Raw genomic sequence first — 15,008 nt, 5'->3', positions numbered from 1 at the left:
TCCATTCCATTCAACCAGTTGACATGCCAAGAAAGGATATCATCCATCCCGAGACAAGTAGTAAGAACTAACCAGCAGACAATCGTTCCCATGTTTATGCAAAAGCACAAGTCCCGTTTCCGGCGCAACGACGACGGCCTCCTTTTCCAACTGGCGGTCATGCGGATAGAAGACGGTCTCGCCGCCGATGCACCCGTCTGGGTCGGAGGCTGAAGTGAGGTAGAGGAGCAAGGTCCAGGTTGTTTTGCAAGGAGTATTGTTTGGTGGGAGGGCTACGGGGTTGGAATCATCGTCTACAGTTATTTGTGGTTAGTGGGTGATGCGTGTTAGGGCGGGAGGAGATTGACTGTTGATACAATGGCAGTCAAAGAATTGTGATTTAGAATAGCGGTAGACGCGGATGTTGGGGTTTAGACCCATGACTTGGCCGCCCCTGGTTGAAGCGGGATATGTTAGTCATTGCTCATCGATGTTGAGGAATTTAAGAAGGCCAAGCTTGATCCAGAGCAAAGCAAGAGGCACGACACGACTAACAACAGTGAACATGGCATGGCACACATGAAGGAGCACATGAAGAAGCGCATGAAGAAAAAAAAAGAGTACCACGGAATACGACACGAAGGGACCGATTCCACAGAGCCTGGGGGAGAACTCACCAAAGGTGCGCAAACTCCTCCTGGGCAAGCACATCCCTCAACCCCGTCTCCGCCCACAACCTCTCAGCAAAGGCAGGGTCATCGACCTGGAAGCGATCATTCACACGTACGGCCTCGCCCTTCCTCGGCCGGCCGGGAGTCGTTGTAAGCGGGAGGGTGCGGAGGAAGGACACATAAGAGCGGCAGAGGGAGCGGGGGAAGAAGTTGGGGAGGAGGACGATTTTGTCTGGAAAGGAAGGGTGAGGAGTCGGAGAGAGAGGGATGACCGGGAGAGGCGGTTTGAAGGGGGGCCATGTGGGTGGTGGTGGTTTGGGAGGAGTGGAGGGTTTGGTGTTGTTGGTTTGGGATTTCCTGAGTTTGGGTTTGGGTTTGGCCATTCTTCGAGAGTTCAACGTTGATTTGGGATTGCGAGGACCGGTGTATGTAGATGGCTCTTTTACAGACTACGGAAGTTGCCCAGTAGGTCTGTGTTAGCCCTTGGAAAGCACTTGATATCGTAGACTATGTGGAAAGAATGTATTTCTATCTGTATCGAATTCAACTGCCATAAAGTCCTTTTGCCAGGTATTTATTGTTGCTCTGTCCTTCTGTAGTAGTCTAATATTAGTCAGTCCGTCCTCGATGCCAGAGCCATCAACGAAGTTAGAGCGGAGAACCAGGCGCTCAAAACGCCGCGGACGCGGTGGACATTCGAGTTTTGAGTTCTTGGCAACAAATTACAAGCTCCTGAGATATTATTGAACTCTCGTCTTTGACATTCATGAATGAAGGAATGGAGGGGGAAACCGGGGAAAGATACACTCTTCATCATGGTCTCTAGGCCGATGCATTTATCACACAAAATACTCTGATAGCTGCATATCTTATCTTTGCGACCGATATTTTTCCGTCGCGCATCAAATTCCCGCTGCATCTTTCAACTCGCGAGAAGAGAAGGATTGATATCTACTTCATACAAGTTGTCAATTCAACTCGAAATTCGTCTCTCGGTCTGCGTCAATCCTCCATCTCCATCCTTGAGCTGCGCCCTTCGCCCAATCGAAAAATCTCATACCTCCTCAAACTTAGCCATCCCACACACCCGTCCCCCAACAATCCTTTAATACGGGACTCACAACATACACGCACACGCACACGACACAATGTCCCAAACCAACTCCGCCCCGGCCCCAAGCTCCGCGCCGCCCTCACAAAACCCCGAACCCCGCGACCCCTTCTCCCCCCGCGCCGTAAAGCAACTCGGCCTCTTCTTCGCCGGCTCCGCCTTCATGCTAGCCTCCCTAGCCGTAACCCGCCGCGCCATAACCCGCAAGCAAATCGCCGCCTTCCCCAAATACTACCAATCCAACCTCCGACCACCAACCACATCCACAGCCACAACCGCAGCGGAGGCAGCAGCCAAAGCCACAGAATCGACAGCGGCATCGGAGGCGTCAAAAGTCGACGGGGGGCTCATCGCGGCGGAGGCCCTGGGCTTAGCGACGCTGAACGTCATGAGCTTCGCGCTGATGGCCACGGGCGGGCTCTCCTACGCCTTCGACATCTCGTCCGCCGAGGATCTGAAGAGGTACGCTAGGAGGAAGATGTACGGACCTGCGGGCAGGCCGGACGAGGACGCTGAGAAGGAGTTGGAGGAGTGGGCGGCTGGCATATTGGCTAGGGTGGGGAAGGCTCCGGGGCAGGGGAAGGACGCGGAGGGGACGGTGGAGAAGGAGAGGTAGTCCAAGTCCTAGCGTCAATTGTCGCGTGGGGCCATCGCGGGATGGAGAATGTGTTATGATGATGGATGGGATACACGATGTGACATGCACCACCTCCGGCGTCGGCGTGTGTGTGTCCTTGATTGGGGGTGGGTGGGCGGCCTTGAGATCCTCGGAATTCGGGATCGCTCGGAGCAGGGCTGCTGGAACTCTCGTGTTATTGCTTGATATGAGTGATCACGAGGAGCACATTTGAGTTTTGAGGCATATTGGCGCCTCTCTATATCCTGTATTTGTACGACTGACATCAAAGACCCGGTAAGGGCTGTTTGGCCTTGCCTTTGAGCAATATACCTCGCTCCACGCTCTATCTCCATCATCCACCTGAATAACCAATGATCTTCCTCCTCTCTTGCAGTAGTCTCTCTCACTCTCTCACACTATTTTTTTTTTCTTTTTCCTTTTTCCATTCATATGCAACAAGATACAGGAACTGTTCGGGATACTAATCTATCACAAGACAACCGGCCCGTAACCCCAAAATGCAATAGGTATACCACGCTATCAAAAATGGAGGGAAAAAATGAAGAGAAAAGAAAAAATGAGCCGCCATCTGGGCGTCCATGTAAAAACATGGTAAATGCAGTTGCCTTTATGCCTTCCTCTTTCCTGTAAATGCGCATCCTCCTCTTCTGAACAAATCGCGCTTCCAAACCATGGAAAGCAACAAGAAGAAAAATTAAAACAGTTAAAATGATAAAACCAGCCGCTCTCAATCTCTCAGGTCAAGGGAGCAGTCGGGGCATTCCTTAAGCTTCGGCGGCTTCCTTTGCGACTCGCTCGCGCATCCGCCACTCTATGCCGTCCTTGGCGACAGCTTCCTCGAAGCTACCTCGCCGACCCCAGTTCCTAGGCTGTCTCTTGAGGAACGCACCAACGGCGCCGAGATAGCCCTCGTGGCGAAGGAAGTAAGCCTGCTTCTGGCCGCCGGACCAGAACTTGATGGCGTAACTCAGAGTGTTGATGGTCTGGCGGTGGCCTCGGATGAAGCTTCCGCCAAAGTAGATGTGATTGAGGTTATGGATGCGGCTGTGGAGATGGGCCAGCTGGCCGATGTTGTTACTGATGGCGTAAAGGAGAGAACGAGAAATGTCGGCGCGGGAGAACGGGGGGATGCGGCCACTTTCCGAATCCGCCGGTGTGGCCTGCTCGGACGGCATGGCGGGGTTCTGGAGGGAGAAGGCCGTGGCGCCGCCGCTGTCCTCGGCCGCTGACTCGGCTTCCCTCTTCATGCGGAAGACCTTGCCGAAGGAGGACGCGATGGTCGTGCTCTTGAGCCCGATCTTTCCGTAGTCCGTTCCATAGATGTCGCCCACGAGCATGTCGACCTTGGAGTTGTCGCCCTGGTCGGCCATGTCCAACATCTCGTCGAATGTCCGTGCGCCTGTCAGGAGGGAGAGGAGACCCCATAGGGTTCCGCCTCCGAGGGACGTACCACCGACTCGCTCATACTTGTGGGGGCCGGAGACCTTGAGGAACGAAACGCCGGAGCCGATGTTGACGAGGAGGTAAGGGTAGATGTTTTCGTTGGGGATGACGAATTCCATTGGTTCTGTTTCGCTGTATGTGAAAACTTCCCGAGGGATTTCTGTAATAAAAAAATCAAGGCCTATTACGAGTTAGCAGCCTTCCTCGTTCGCTGGCGTATGGATGTATGCTTTGCTGGGTACGAGGAGACACACCAATAATTAGACACTCCATCTCATCTTCCCGTAACACATCAACTCCAAGGACGTCCCGAATCTTGTCATAGAACTTATAGGCCCCTCCGCCAGTGGCCATGACACAGAGCTCTGCGGGATGCGAACCATTGAGTCTCTGCTGGTTCTCCTGCAAGTGTTTCATGAACTCCAGACAGTCGTCGATACGATCGGTCTCAAAGCTGTGGAAATTCAACCGGCCACCGGGCTCGGTAGAGTGTGCTTCACGGGTGAAGTAGACGAGCTTAATTAACGAGCCGCCGATCTAGTAAGAGGGAGAAAAAAGATGTTAGGAATTCGGTCTCAAAAGCTTGAAACAGAAGACGACTGCGGAGAAAGGAGAACAAGAAAAGAATGCGCCACTTACATCAACAGCAATATGGCTCACTACCGCCGTGTGATTCGGTAACCGGATGTCGCTGGTCTCCTGGGTCGGTGATATGCGCCCAGACTTGACTGGTTGCTCGGTCGGCGAGCCGGGGGGAGACTCGACGATGAAGGCGCCTTCGACGTTTATTCGAACGGAGCCGGGATGTATGATGGTTTGGTGTATTTCTTCCGCCGTCGTGGCTTCGGCGTCGTGGTCTAGGTGTTCGTGGTCTTGGTCGTGGTCTATAACCGCCGTGGTGGCGGCTTCTGTCGCTTGGCGGTCTTGGGGTTGCGCTGGGGTCTGCATGGCGTCGACTACCGCCTCTTCAAGGAGGGGCGACACTTTGGTGGGCATATTCTAGAGGAGGAGGGAGCATTCGGTGGCGAGGGCGAAGGACGAAGAAGTTTGCAGCTTCGGGGGAGCTTTATGAGGTTCCTTGGCAGATTTTGTAAACGAAGTAAAGAGAGGAAAAAGGGAAGCCTAGCAAGGTGCGGTAAAAGGTCCGATTCAACCTCCGATGGAGCGGGAAGCTCGCTTATTGAGGATTGGGAGGGGCCTGAAGGGTCCAGTCGGCAAATTTCAGGGGTCGCACTGGTCAATGGCAAGGATTTGCGGGTTGGATGTTGGGGAGTCGCAAGGATAAGTTGGAGAAGCGGTTGGGGAGATGAATAGATGAATCAAAGGGTCTGTACGAAGGTAAAGACGAAGGAGGCGAATTGGCTTCGCGATGGGAGAACAAAGGGAACACAATACTGTAGTAGAGCACGAGGTGAAAGTGAATGAACTTTTTTTTCTCCCCTTCGCGTTTTTGTGCCCCTCGTGTCAAGTAGAAAACTAGCCTCTTGTTCTACTAGTTTAGTATTGCTTCGTGGTTTTGTGTGCGGTATCGTTCTTTCTGCCTGTGCCAGTGTGTGCCAGTGTGGGCGAGTCGTTGATTATATTCCTCGAAATGGACTAGAACATTTGATATTGATGTAACCATCAAGCCGTTCGGCCGAGGCCCTGGGGATCAACACAGTCACACACTATGGATATGGGGAATGTTGGGGGATCCGGTGGATGCTATCGGCCCAAGTTGAAGAGTTGTTACTGGACTTCTCCATGACTTTATTCTCTTGCCTTTGCGGGGTCTCCACGTCACTGCTACAATTCGGTCCTGGGTTAGGATGTCTGGATTGTTAGTCCAGCCCGTTGAGTTCCGGTACTGGTACCTTGCAGGACGTGGGTGGCCAGATTTAAGCTCTCGACCACAAGACCACAAGACCACGAGGGCAATGGGGGTGCAATGGGGTGCAATGGATCGAATGCCGTGCGCTCCCGAGGTTCTCTCCAGAAAACTTGGTCAAATCCGATGGAGCCGGGAGTGGAGAAGGGCAATCGAGGGCCGAGCTGCCGCAAAAAGGGAACTGCTGCAGTGTTTCTGCTCAACCCGTTTCTGGTCAAGTGACGGGTTCAGATTCGGCCAAGACCCTGATAATCCGAGGCTGCCGCCTGGCTGCTCAGGCAAGGCGAGCTTATGTCCGTCACCAGGTTGGTTGAAGCAAGCCAGGCCAATGTCGCCGTTACAATGGTTGACAAGTTGACACAATGCCGTTCTAAACTAATCTACACCTCGCCGAAGGGAACAATTGAAGACACGAGGGTTGTACCAGGGTTGTACTTGCCGTGAGTGCTTCTACGTCATACTCACAGATTCGTGAGACTGCGCCCTTATGGTTTGATACGTTTGGTACGTTTTGGCACGACAAAGAACAGGAAGCATCAAATCAATTCAAGACCGTGGTTCTCCCGTCGGCGACCTGTCTCTGCCGTGGTCGAGAGGAAGTGGCACCATTCACACATGTGGGGATTAATTTCAATGACACCGGGGCTGTTTGTCGACTTGGATGGGCCTTTGCGACTCTTTTTGCAACTCTTTCGTAGGCAGCGACATTAATAAATTTGAAGAGGCCCCAACAAAACTTCCCTCGGCTCCAATATTTTCTTGGAAGAATAGAAGCAATCGAATGTGACCTTGGGGTAGATCGATTACTAATCAAATTGGTGTTTATTTTGACAGTCGTTTACAGCTGCCTTTCGATCGACAGCTGAAATTGAGACTCGGCCACCCCCCACTTTGTCTCACTGGAAGAATGCACACCTCGGGGATTAGATTGTGTCGTTGAAGCTCTACATTGCGAATGTGTTTGTTTTCCTTCCCTTCCCCGTAGACTCTAGACTCCGAGAATTCTATCATTCCTTCTGCACAACCATGCCCCGCAGAGCATCTCTCGTTGTCCCGGCTGCTGCTAAGCACACAGCTACCGTCATCTTTGCCCATGGCCTGGGAGATACTGGCTATGGCTGGCAACCGGCGGTAGAGAATTGGAGGCGGCGGCAGCGATTGGATCATGTCAAGTTTATACTTCCACATGCACCTGCGATTCCCATCACTTGTGTAAGTTGCCATGAACTCTCCTCGTCACCAACAATACTTCAATATCACTATCTATTTGTGGCAACCGTAAGGGGTGGCAGCGGCTAACATACAGTATTTCCTCTCCAGAACGGCGGCATGCAAATGCCTGGTTGGTTTGACATTGTACGTCAGAAAGTATCCGCAAGCCGTGTTTTCCTTTTGAAGAATGGCGCAACTTTTCAGATAGCTTACACCCTCTCTAGAAAGAGCTCAACGGCACTCTTGAGTCCTTACAAAGGAGCGAGGATGAAGCCGGCATCCTCGAGAGTCGTTCGTACTTCCACGACCTGATCAAGCAAGAAATCGACGCGGGAATACCAGCCAACCGCATCGTCCTCGGTGGTTTCTCCCAGGGAGGCGCCATGTCCATCTTATCGGGCCTCAGTGCGACTGTCAAACTCGGCGGCATCGTCGGCCTCTCGTCCTGGATCCTCCTCGGTGGAAAATTCAAGGATCTTGTCACCCCTGAAAACAAAGAGACGCCAGTCTTCATGGGCCATGGATCCTTCGACCCTCTGGTCATTTTCCCGCTTGCTCGAATCTCTTTCGAGAAGCTAAAGGAGCTGGGTTATGATGTCACCTTCAAGACCTACCCGTAAGTTTCGGCTTTTCTGTTCTCGTCTCTTTTGGAGTCTTCCAGGAATTGCCTTATTTTTATCTAATAAGCGAGACGTAGAATGCCCCATTCGGCTTGTCCAGAGGAGCTTGACGACGTTGAGGAGTTCCTCAAGAAGAGGCTTCCTCTGGCCAACTAATGCTAAAGCCAACCACAATTAAACGAAGTCTGGACACATTTACGGCAACTTGTTGATTTATCCTTCATAGAAGGAAGAAGGGTTAGGAGAGGAGGGCCACAAAAATAAGTCTATAGATCGGATATTTGCGGGAGTAATTGTCGTCTCTTAAGGAAGACGAGGACGTGATTCTCACCATATTTTCAAGGACGACCTACAGGTAGCTCGTGAAAGTGTGTGACTAAGGCTCTGATCTTCATCCAAGTCTGGGCCGTCGTTGTCTTGTTGAATTTGTGAGACATTGCGACGAAGTTGTCTGGAATTAGCGACATGAGCCATTTGTTGGTTGGCAATTGCCGGAGTCTACAATGCGCAGATGCAGTCGAGAAGGCCCGGTGACTTAGTTGAAGAACTAATGAAGGAAGTGGTTGCATCCATCCCGAAATTATGAGAACGCCAGAACCTCAAACTATCGCACGTGGAAGCCATCCGCGCTTTTGATATAAGTGTTCGAACTCTAGACTTAAGCTTTAAGCTCAAGGACCGCTTTCCACTGGCGGCAAAGCGTTTCCCCATGTGTCGCTACTAAATATTATTCTCTTTTGTTAAACTTAAGTTCCTTTTCAAGAATCGACATGACTATTTCTGACCACATGCAAACATCAAATGGATACTACATGTGCCCTCACGGTAGATGTGATTGTGCTGCTGCCACCTGAGTTGGATGCAAACAACAGTGTAGCCTGAAAGAAGATGAATCGTCCAACGTTTCGTGCTGTTGCCCCCCGCCGCTCATTTGTTCGTTTCCCCCGCAAACGTAAATTTGGTTGAACGCATCGACGTTCTTCTCTTCCCAGATCGGAAACGTTGATCGACGAAGTGGGCGCGCACTTTTGCCTTGCGTGCCTTTGGTGCTTGCAGGCTGTGCGTTCTAATCTAGCAGTTCCTAGAGTTTAACGTTGCAATACACTAGAGTCGTGCGAACCAGACCCCAAAAAGATCCCTTAATGGCGTGCATCAAGACGATTTGTTAGCAAATTAGAGCCTATCAGAGCCTGCCCGGCCCACGCCGGCGGAATTCGGTACCTGGTGCTCTGGGAGGGGGGCGGAAATGTCCTTCAGCCGAAACTTAAAGGCTCAATCGGGCAACAAGCCAGATCATCACCAGTAGCCCGTCGTTGAAGGTCGGGCGTCGGGGTTTCTTGAAGCTTCTTTTTTAACGAGTGGATCCATGAGGATTAGGGCATCACAATGGGCTTGGATTGTTCCCGCCAGCAGCTCAACAGGCGGACCTTTGTTGTTGACTGTGGCGCATGTCGTCCGTTGATGTTCTACGTGGAATGACGTGGCCGAGTATGCGAGTAACCTACGATTTCAGGTTGCTTCACGAATCCCACTAGATTGGGAATCCGGAAAGATAAAAACCCCACAATGGTGACGAGTAATTATGTACTTCCCAGCGAGGGCGAGGGGTCCGCACTTCACTGTAGAAGTCAAATATTGATATTGATGTCCAGGCGATACAACATTCGCTAGGTGAGTGAGGTGCAAGAGTCGGCGAACTGTCCGTCGTTGATTACGCTTGTTTGAGGACGGGCTCGATGGCATTTTGGGGTCCGGAGTCGACGGGAGATGTCAAATTGAGGTAGCAAAATCGATGTACTTCGTAGGCAGCCGACTCTGAATCACCCATCACAACTGAAATCTTAGTCCATCGAGTCGCAGTGTTGGCGCTTTTCCCTCCCCTCTTAGATACTTTGAATAGTCCCACGTGTAAGTACTTCGTAGACCGCTAGACTATCGATTGCATGAAGGACGAAGTAATGAAGAACGAAGAAGTACTGAAACCCACTTGCCAAGATAATCACAGGTTGTTCATCGCCAATCTCGGGAGCTTGGGGGATTTTTAATGTATCGTTACTCGTCGCTTGTTCCTCGTGTAAGTCTCCTTCCTAGATGTCTTCAGATGGAGGGGAACTCGATGCTTGCTCCCATGGCGTTGGTTTCGTGCTCGAGGCGGTAAATGTCTTAACGTAGCACCAGGATGCAAGGCCACGAAAGCTCCGTATTAGGCTACTGGCGATACTCGGGATGGACAGGCCATCGGCGCAGGGATGGCACTTCCCTTGAACGTTAAATCCTAGATAATGGTCCAACGCGGAGGAGTTATTGCGATCCGAAGAGGCGGTCGGAGTCGTTGACGCTGATATCGATGCGGATGTCGATGGACAGCTCACGGCTCGAAACCCGAGAGGGCAGTTGGAAGCTGTGAAGCTGCAGAGCGGAAATACTGGCCTTTAAGAATTCATGTACGAGTACTTGATGCTCGAGTTTTCGTCACCTTTTGCAAAGTATTGGAACTACCTACAGTGTTGGCAACTGCCTGCCTGAGTAGAAAAACACTCGGGGGGCTGAAGTGGACTTTTAATGCAGAAGGCGGGCCTTTTGCGCAGCGTCACCGGTGTCTTACTTGGTACAATTCTTCGAAGGCGTGCTGGACATGGTGGATGGACAAAGGAAGAAGGCGCCAGGTGTGGTGAGCTAAAAGAAATAAGGTACTTGGAATAAGTCAATTTACTCAGGTCACCGACAACGAAAACGCCACCTTCTTTGTACTTGTACCGTCGCTCCATCAATTGGCTTGATCCTTGTATCCTTGTATCTTTGAATCCTTGTCCGCCCATTTGCTTTTGATTCCACCTCTCCCTTTTCTCCCTCCCGCTAATAATCTCAAATCTCTCCATCGCTGATCCCATCTTTCCTTTCTTTCCTCTTCGGCATCCGAGCTTCCATGTCCTCTACTCCTCCAATTCTCCCTTCCCTTGAGTAATGCCATCGTACCGAAATCCCGACCTCGTCTTCCATCCAACCGCAGTGTCCCCTCTCACCCGGTATCTGTCCACTGCATCCTGGTAGCTTCCGGCTCGTCCGGCGCGATGCATTCCATCCAGGACAGGTGCCGTCCGAAGCACCAGGTCCTTGTTTTGAAATGTTATCCGCGTACGAGAAAGGGTGCCGTCGATGTCAAGCCCAATTCCAGCGAACTCAGCTATCTTTTATTCTACGCCACTTCGCGACGGTCTAAGATCCAAAAGATTGGCTCGTTCCTAGAAAAGAAGACGGCCAGTGATGTCTGGAGAGTTCGAATCGGGTACGTTCCACGTCCACGACAATAACCACCCAGAGTCGCCGTTGTCACCGTTTCTTTCTTCGATATCTCTATTCGACGCCATCCTTGTTGCCCTTTCTTCTCTGTTGTCTTCTTCCCTTATTTTGATTTCTTGTTAATGAGTGATAATCTCAAACTAACGTGGCGTGTGTGTGGCAATGTAGAAATGTTCAGGTCACCCTGCAGATTCTCGCTGCTCTCATCGAAAAGTCGCCCAAGGACCTACCACTGATCGCACCATGTGTGCTTCGTGTCCTCACTCTGGTCCTGGAATCCCACGACATCACCATGATCGAATCCTCCATCCCGACCTTTGACGCCTTTTGCGAAAACCACGACGCGTCATCCCTCTTCGCCGATCAAGATTATATCAGGCAATACGAGTCTGTTGTTCGGGGCTATGCCAGCCTCGCTTCGCCCAACTTCGTGCCCACCAAAGGCCCGTCGAGTAAGCCCATGATGATGCGATGGCGGAATGCAGGGCTTGAAGCGATTAAGAGCATCGCATCTTCGGACGCTCTTTCTTCCCTTGTCGGTCGCCAACTGAACGTTATTGTACCGATTGTTTTGGAGAATCTTTGGAACGACAACGAAGACTTCCTCGAGACCCTGCATCAACGGGTGGAAGCAGAAGAACGCGTCGATTCCGAGAAGCTCACCCGCCGCCGAATGAGCGTCGCAACTGTTCGGACCGCCGACACGACCGGCGAACCGAATCCTATCGCCTTGTCCGGAACCGCCTTCGACGTCGATAAGCTTGCCGAAGAGGATATTTCTGTGTTGGCGATGCATTGTCTCAAGATGATTTTCATCGTGCCAAATCGACCCCAGGTCCAAAGTGCTACCCAGGCCCTCCTAGCTTTCATCGAAGAGAAACTCGGCCACGGCGAGCGTCTCCTGCGCAAGGATCCAAGGACACACAAAGACTGTGGTTGGGCCATCACCATCTACAATCAGGTGGCTAGGTGGGCGCCGGTCCAAGATCGCTACATGATCTTGATCACGACCATGGATACCCTTGTCCGAACTCTTGTCCGGGACGAGAACCTGCCAGTGCACCTCGCCCTGACCGCCATGGTGGGATCGCTGCTGCGATCCGACGATGTTAACCTTATTGGGTTGAGCGTCATGGACGTCCTCCTTCAGCTAATTCAGCAGATGAAGAAGCTTCTCTTACTGCCGCCCTTGACGATCGATAACGACGACGATGGAGAAGGCGGAGAGCGGTCGCAATCACCCGCTGAACAAATTCGCTTAATCGAAGCCCAAAGGAGCGATCTCTTGGCCAGTATTGAGCACTGCATGGGCGACTTGGCTACTCATGTCTATTACGCCGACCAGATTTCCGACATGGTCTCGACTATTCTCCAGCGACTCAAGCCTAGTCGATCCGGGAGCACCAGCTCTTCGCCCCGCGCCGACCAAGAGGACGAAGCCACCGATCTCGTTGACCGAATCTCGCATGCGGAGGCATACTTTTCGTTTGGGACGGCCAAGATTGCCGCGTTAAGGGCGGTCAAGTCTATTCTCCTCGTTGCGAACCCTCCCTCCAAATCGAAACGTGATCGCTCGCTCACAAGGAACCGTGTACCTATTCAGGTGTGGGAGGGTACTCACTGGTTGCTGAGAGATCCTGATGGTGAAGTACGAAAGGCCTACGTCGACGCGTTCGACACCTGGCTCGACCGCGAAACTACGAAGGCCGACATGAAAGTGTACGATGATGGCCGTCATCAGCGATCTGCCAGGGCCACCCGGGACGCCAATGGCAGCTCTATTGCTCGTCGGGCCGCGTCTTCAGCCTCCAACCACGACAAAAACATCAGGGCGTCGGGCACCAGGTTTCTGCAGCTCCTGCACATTGCAGTTTACGACAACGCCTTACAGCATCTCGATTATGACGCCGATTACGTCCTACTACATGTCCTGCTTCTGAAACTAGTGTTCAGCCTCGGCGTCAACGCTGTACGTTACGGCCTCCCGATGATCTACAGACTACAGGAAGACATCCAGGAGGCAGAGACACCACTACACAAAGTGCGGATTGGTAGTCTTGTACACGGATATTTCTGGATCCTTACAGAATGTTTCGATTTCGAAGCCTCCGTCGTTGGGCGTGCCATCATGAACGAGATTATCCGCCGCCGTAGCAAGCATTTCTGGGTGGAGGGCATTACGATCCCTCCCCCTCCGGTCGAACTGGTAGGCACTCCGGGAGTTCCCAAGCCAGAGCCAAAGCTACCATTCAACGAAATTGAATGCGAGTCGCTCCTCCCTTTCGACGACCGACTCTCGCTAGTCGACTGTATTGCCGTGGGCTACCAGGAAATCGCAGCATCACCAGCAGCGAGCCCTGCTGCTTCTCCCGGAAGGACTTTTTCCCAGCCCGTTATGGCCTCATCGATGACCTCGGGCACGATTGCGGTGACGACTACGGATTGTGACCTCCCCATCAACTATCGCGAGACCATGCTTGTAGAGTGGACGAGAGAACAGGCTATCCTTGCCCTTCAACCGGGGAGCAGGTCGGAGTCATTGAACGGATCCAGGGCAGGAACTACCGGGACGAGCAGAAACCGACTAGGTATTAACGGCAATGGATTGAACGGCTACCCTGCCTCGCCGTATGGAAGCCAACATAACCTTCGGCCAACTTCTGCTCAAACCGGCGGTGCCAGCGGTGGTGGCCTGGCACCTCTTCATGTCAGCAAAAAGGGAAGCATTCGTAACGGAATCTCGCCTTCACCGTCAGCCTCAAGCCGAGGCTATATTGCTTCTATCGACCAGTTAAAGCAAGTTCTAACGGGCCAGATTCAATATCCCATGCCTGGAACCGCGGGCGCTATGGACGCAGATACAGACAGCCTCGATAGTATGGTCAGCTATGATTACACTGCGTCCGAACTGAGCGCTAGTCCGGATGGGCAGCCCGCGCCTGTCGAGCCCGCCCAGGTCAACTCGGGCCTCCAGAGGAAGCCATCCAAGGGCAGAAGCACCGGGCCTCTTACATCCAACCCAACCCACGAAGCCGGACCGGTTATGGATCACGTTCAGGAGGCACAGGCCACGCCGCCTGAGCCCGAAAACGTGCCACCGGTTCCACCTCTGCCGACGCTCGCAACGCTTGTTACATCCAAAAGCGGGGACATTAACCTAGCGCCCGGACAGGTGGCACAGCCTCAGGACGGAGCCAGGTCGCCTGTGCGCATGCTGAGCAGCCGTAGCGGCGACAGACCTCGTACGAGCAGAAGCACTGATCGCAGACTTCCCAGCCGAGGAGGTGAGCGAAACATCAGCAGCCGTGGCGGTGACAGCTTTAGGTTGGGCTCGATGGGCGAGAGCCCGAGATCGGGTGTTGACCTGGATGAGTTGTTGAGGGGCATTGACAGCCGGTCCGGTGAGGAGGGCCTAGGCAATCTCACCCGGCCGCCATATTAGATACCGATGGGCGTTGCCCGGTAGATTTTAAACCCGAAGCTCTCAACAGCCTAGGGCCCCGCGGGGACTTTTCTTATTTTAGGAGTTGGTTTCAGGAGGCGTCCTTGTCCCATTCATCACCATTTTCCTCTTCGTTGATTTTTGCTGCATTTGCTTTTGTGTTCTTGGTGTTCATATGTCGTTTTAACTCTTTTCTTTCTTTTTTTTTTGTTTCATGGCGTCGGGAGATGGAGTAAGCTACAAAAATAACAAGACTCTCCCCCCAAGGCATGTCGGTACTCTTTTTTTTTTTTTTTTTTCTTTTGTCTCCCTCTGCTTCTTCATAATCCCACGAGTGGGATTCGGTACAGCCAGCGTTTCACACTCTTCTACACTCACGCGTCTGCCTTTTGTTATTTTTCTAGCCTGGTCATCATGTCGCCGTGAGAGCCCGCGCTACTGTACCATTATTTTAGTTTTCTTCTTTTTTTTAAAATTCATGCATCTGCTTTGCGGCGCCCCGTCCCTCTCTCGACGCCGAGGAGAGGACGGGGACAGGGATAATACACAACAAGCATGGTTTAGCGAGGTTTCGGGGTTGGATGGTTCATGTTATTTTTACTTCTTCCATTTGTAGGGTAGTGGTGGCAGTAGGACCGATCGAAGAGAAAACTGCTGTATCAATGCGAAGTTTTCGAGTCCTCTGGATGGATATGAACTGGATATAAACATATTTCCCTGTCC

General features: G+C 52.2%; 4 protein-coding genes and 1 pseudogene across 4 annotated transcripts; 3 read left to right on the top strand and 2 right to left on the bottom strand.

The window, feature by feature from the left end:
- Positions 1–39: 39 nt before the first annotated feature.
- Positions 40–1,033, bottom strand: SAPIO_CDS7472 (uncharacterized protein; the record flags this gene model as incomplete). The annotated part of the gene is made up of 3 exons (XM_016789330.1): positions 40–293; positions 357–433; positions 657–1,033. 3 exons carry the CDS (start codon positions 1,031–1,033, stop codon positions 40–42), a joined length of 708 nt encoding a protein of 235 aa, XP_016641157.1.
- A 765-nt stretch (positions 1,034–1,798) lies between these two features.
- On the top strand, positions 1,799–2,377 carry SAPIO_CDS7471 (annotated as a pseudogene; the record flags this gene model as incomplete).
- A 788-nt stretch (positions 2,378–3,165) lies between these two features.
- On the bottom strand, positions 3,166–4,840 carry SAPIO_CDS7470 (Pantothenate kinase; the record flags this gene model as incomplete). The annotated part of the gene is made up of 3 exons (XM_016789329.1): positions 3,166–4,025; positions 4,099–4,381; positions 4,484–4,840. The coding sequence occupies 3 exons, from the start codon at positions 4,838–4,840 to the stop codon at positions 3,166–3,168; spliced, it is 1,500 nt and encodes a 499-aa protein (XP_016641156.1).
- Positions 4,841–6,737: 1,897 nt separating this feature from the next.
- Positions 6,738–7,699, top strand: SAPIO_CDS7469 (uncharacterized protein; the record flags this gene model as incomplete). Its single annotated transcript, XM_016789328.1, has 4 exons — positions 6,738–6,923; positions 7,032–7,067; positions 7,148–7,539; positions 7,621–7,699. 4 exons carry the CDS (start codon positions 6,738–6,740, stop codon positions 7,697–7,699), a joined length of 693 nt encoding a protein of 230 aa, XP_016641155.1.
- Positions 7,700–10,614: 2,915 nt separating this feature from the next.
- On the top strand, positions 10,615–14,285 carry SAPIO_CDS7468 (Protein EFR3; the record flags this gene model as incomplete). The annotated part of the gene is made up of 2 exons (XM_016789327.1): positions 10,615–10,829; positions 11,012–14,285. 2 exons carry the CDS (start codon positions 10,615–10,617, stop codon positions 14,283–14,285), a joined length of 3,489 nt encoding a protein of 1,162 aa, XP_016641154.1.
- Between the last annotated feature and the right edge of the window lie 723 nt (positions 14,286–15,008).

Source organism: Scedosporium apiospermum (assembly GCF_000732125.1).
Source record: "Scedosporium apiospermum strain IHEM 14462 chromosome Unknown SEQ_SAPIO_0110, whole genome shotgun sequence".
NCBI classification, from domain to species: domain Eukaryota; kingdom Fungi; phylum Ascomycota; class Sordariomycetes; order Microascales; family Microascaceae; genus Scedosporium; species Scedosporium apiospermum.
Note: the sequence above shows the minus strand (reverse complement) of the source record. Positions and strands in the feature narration are given on the sequence as shown.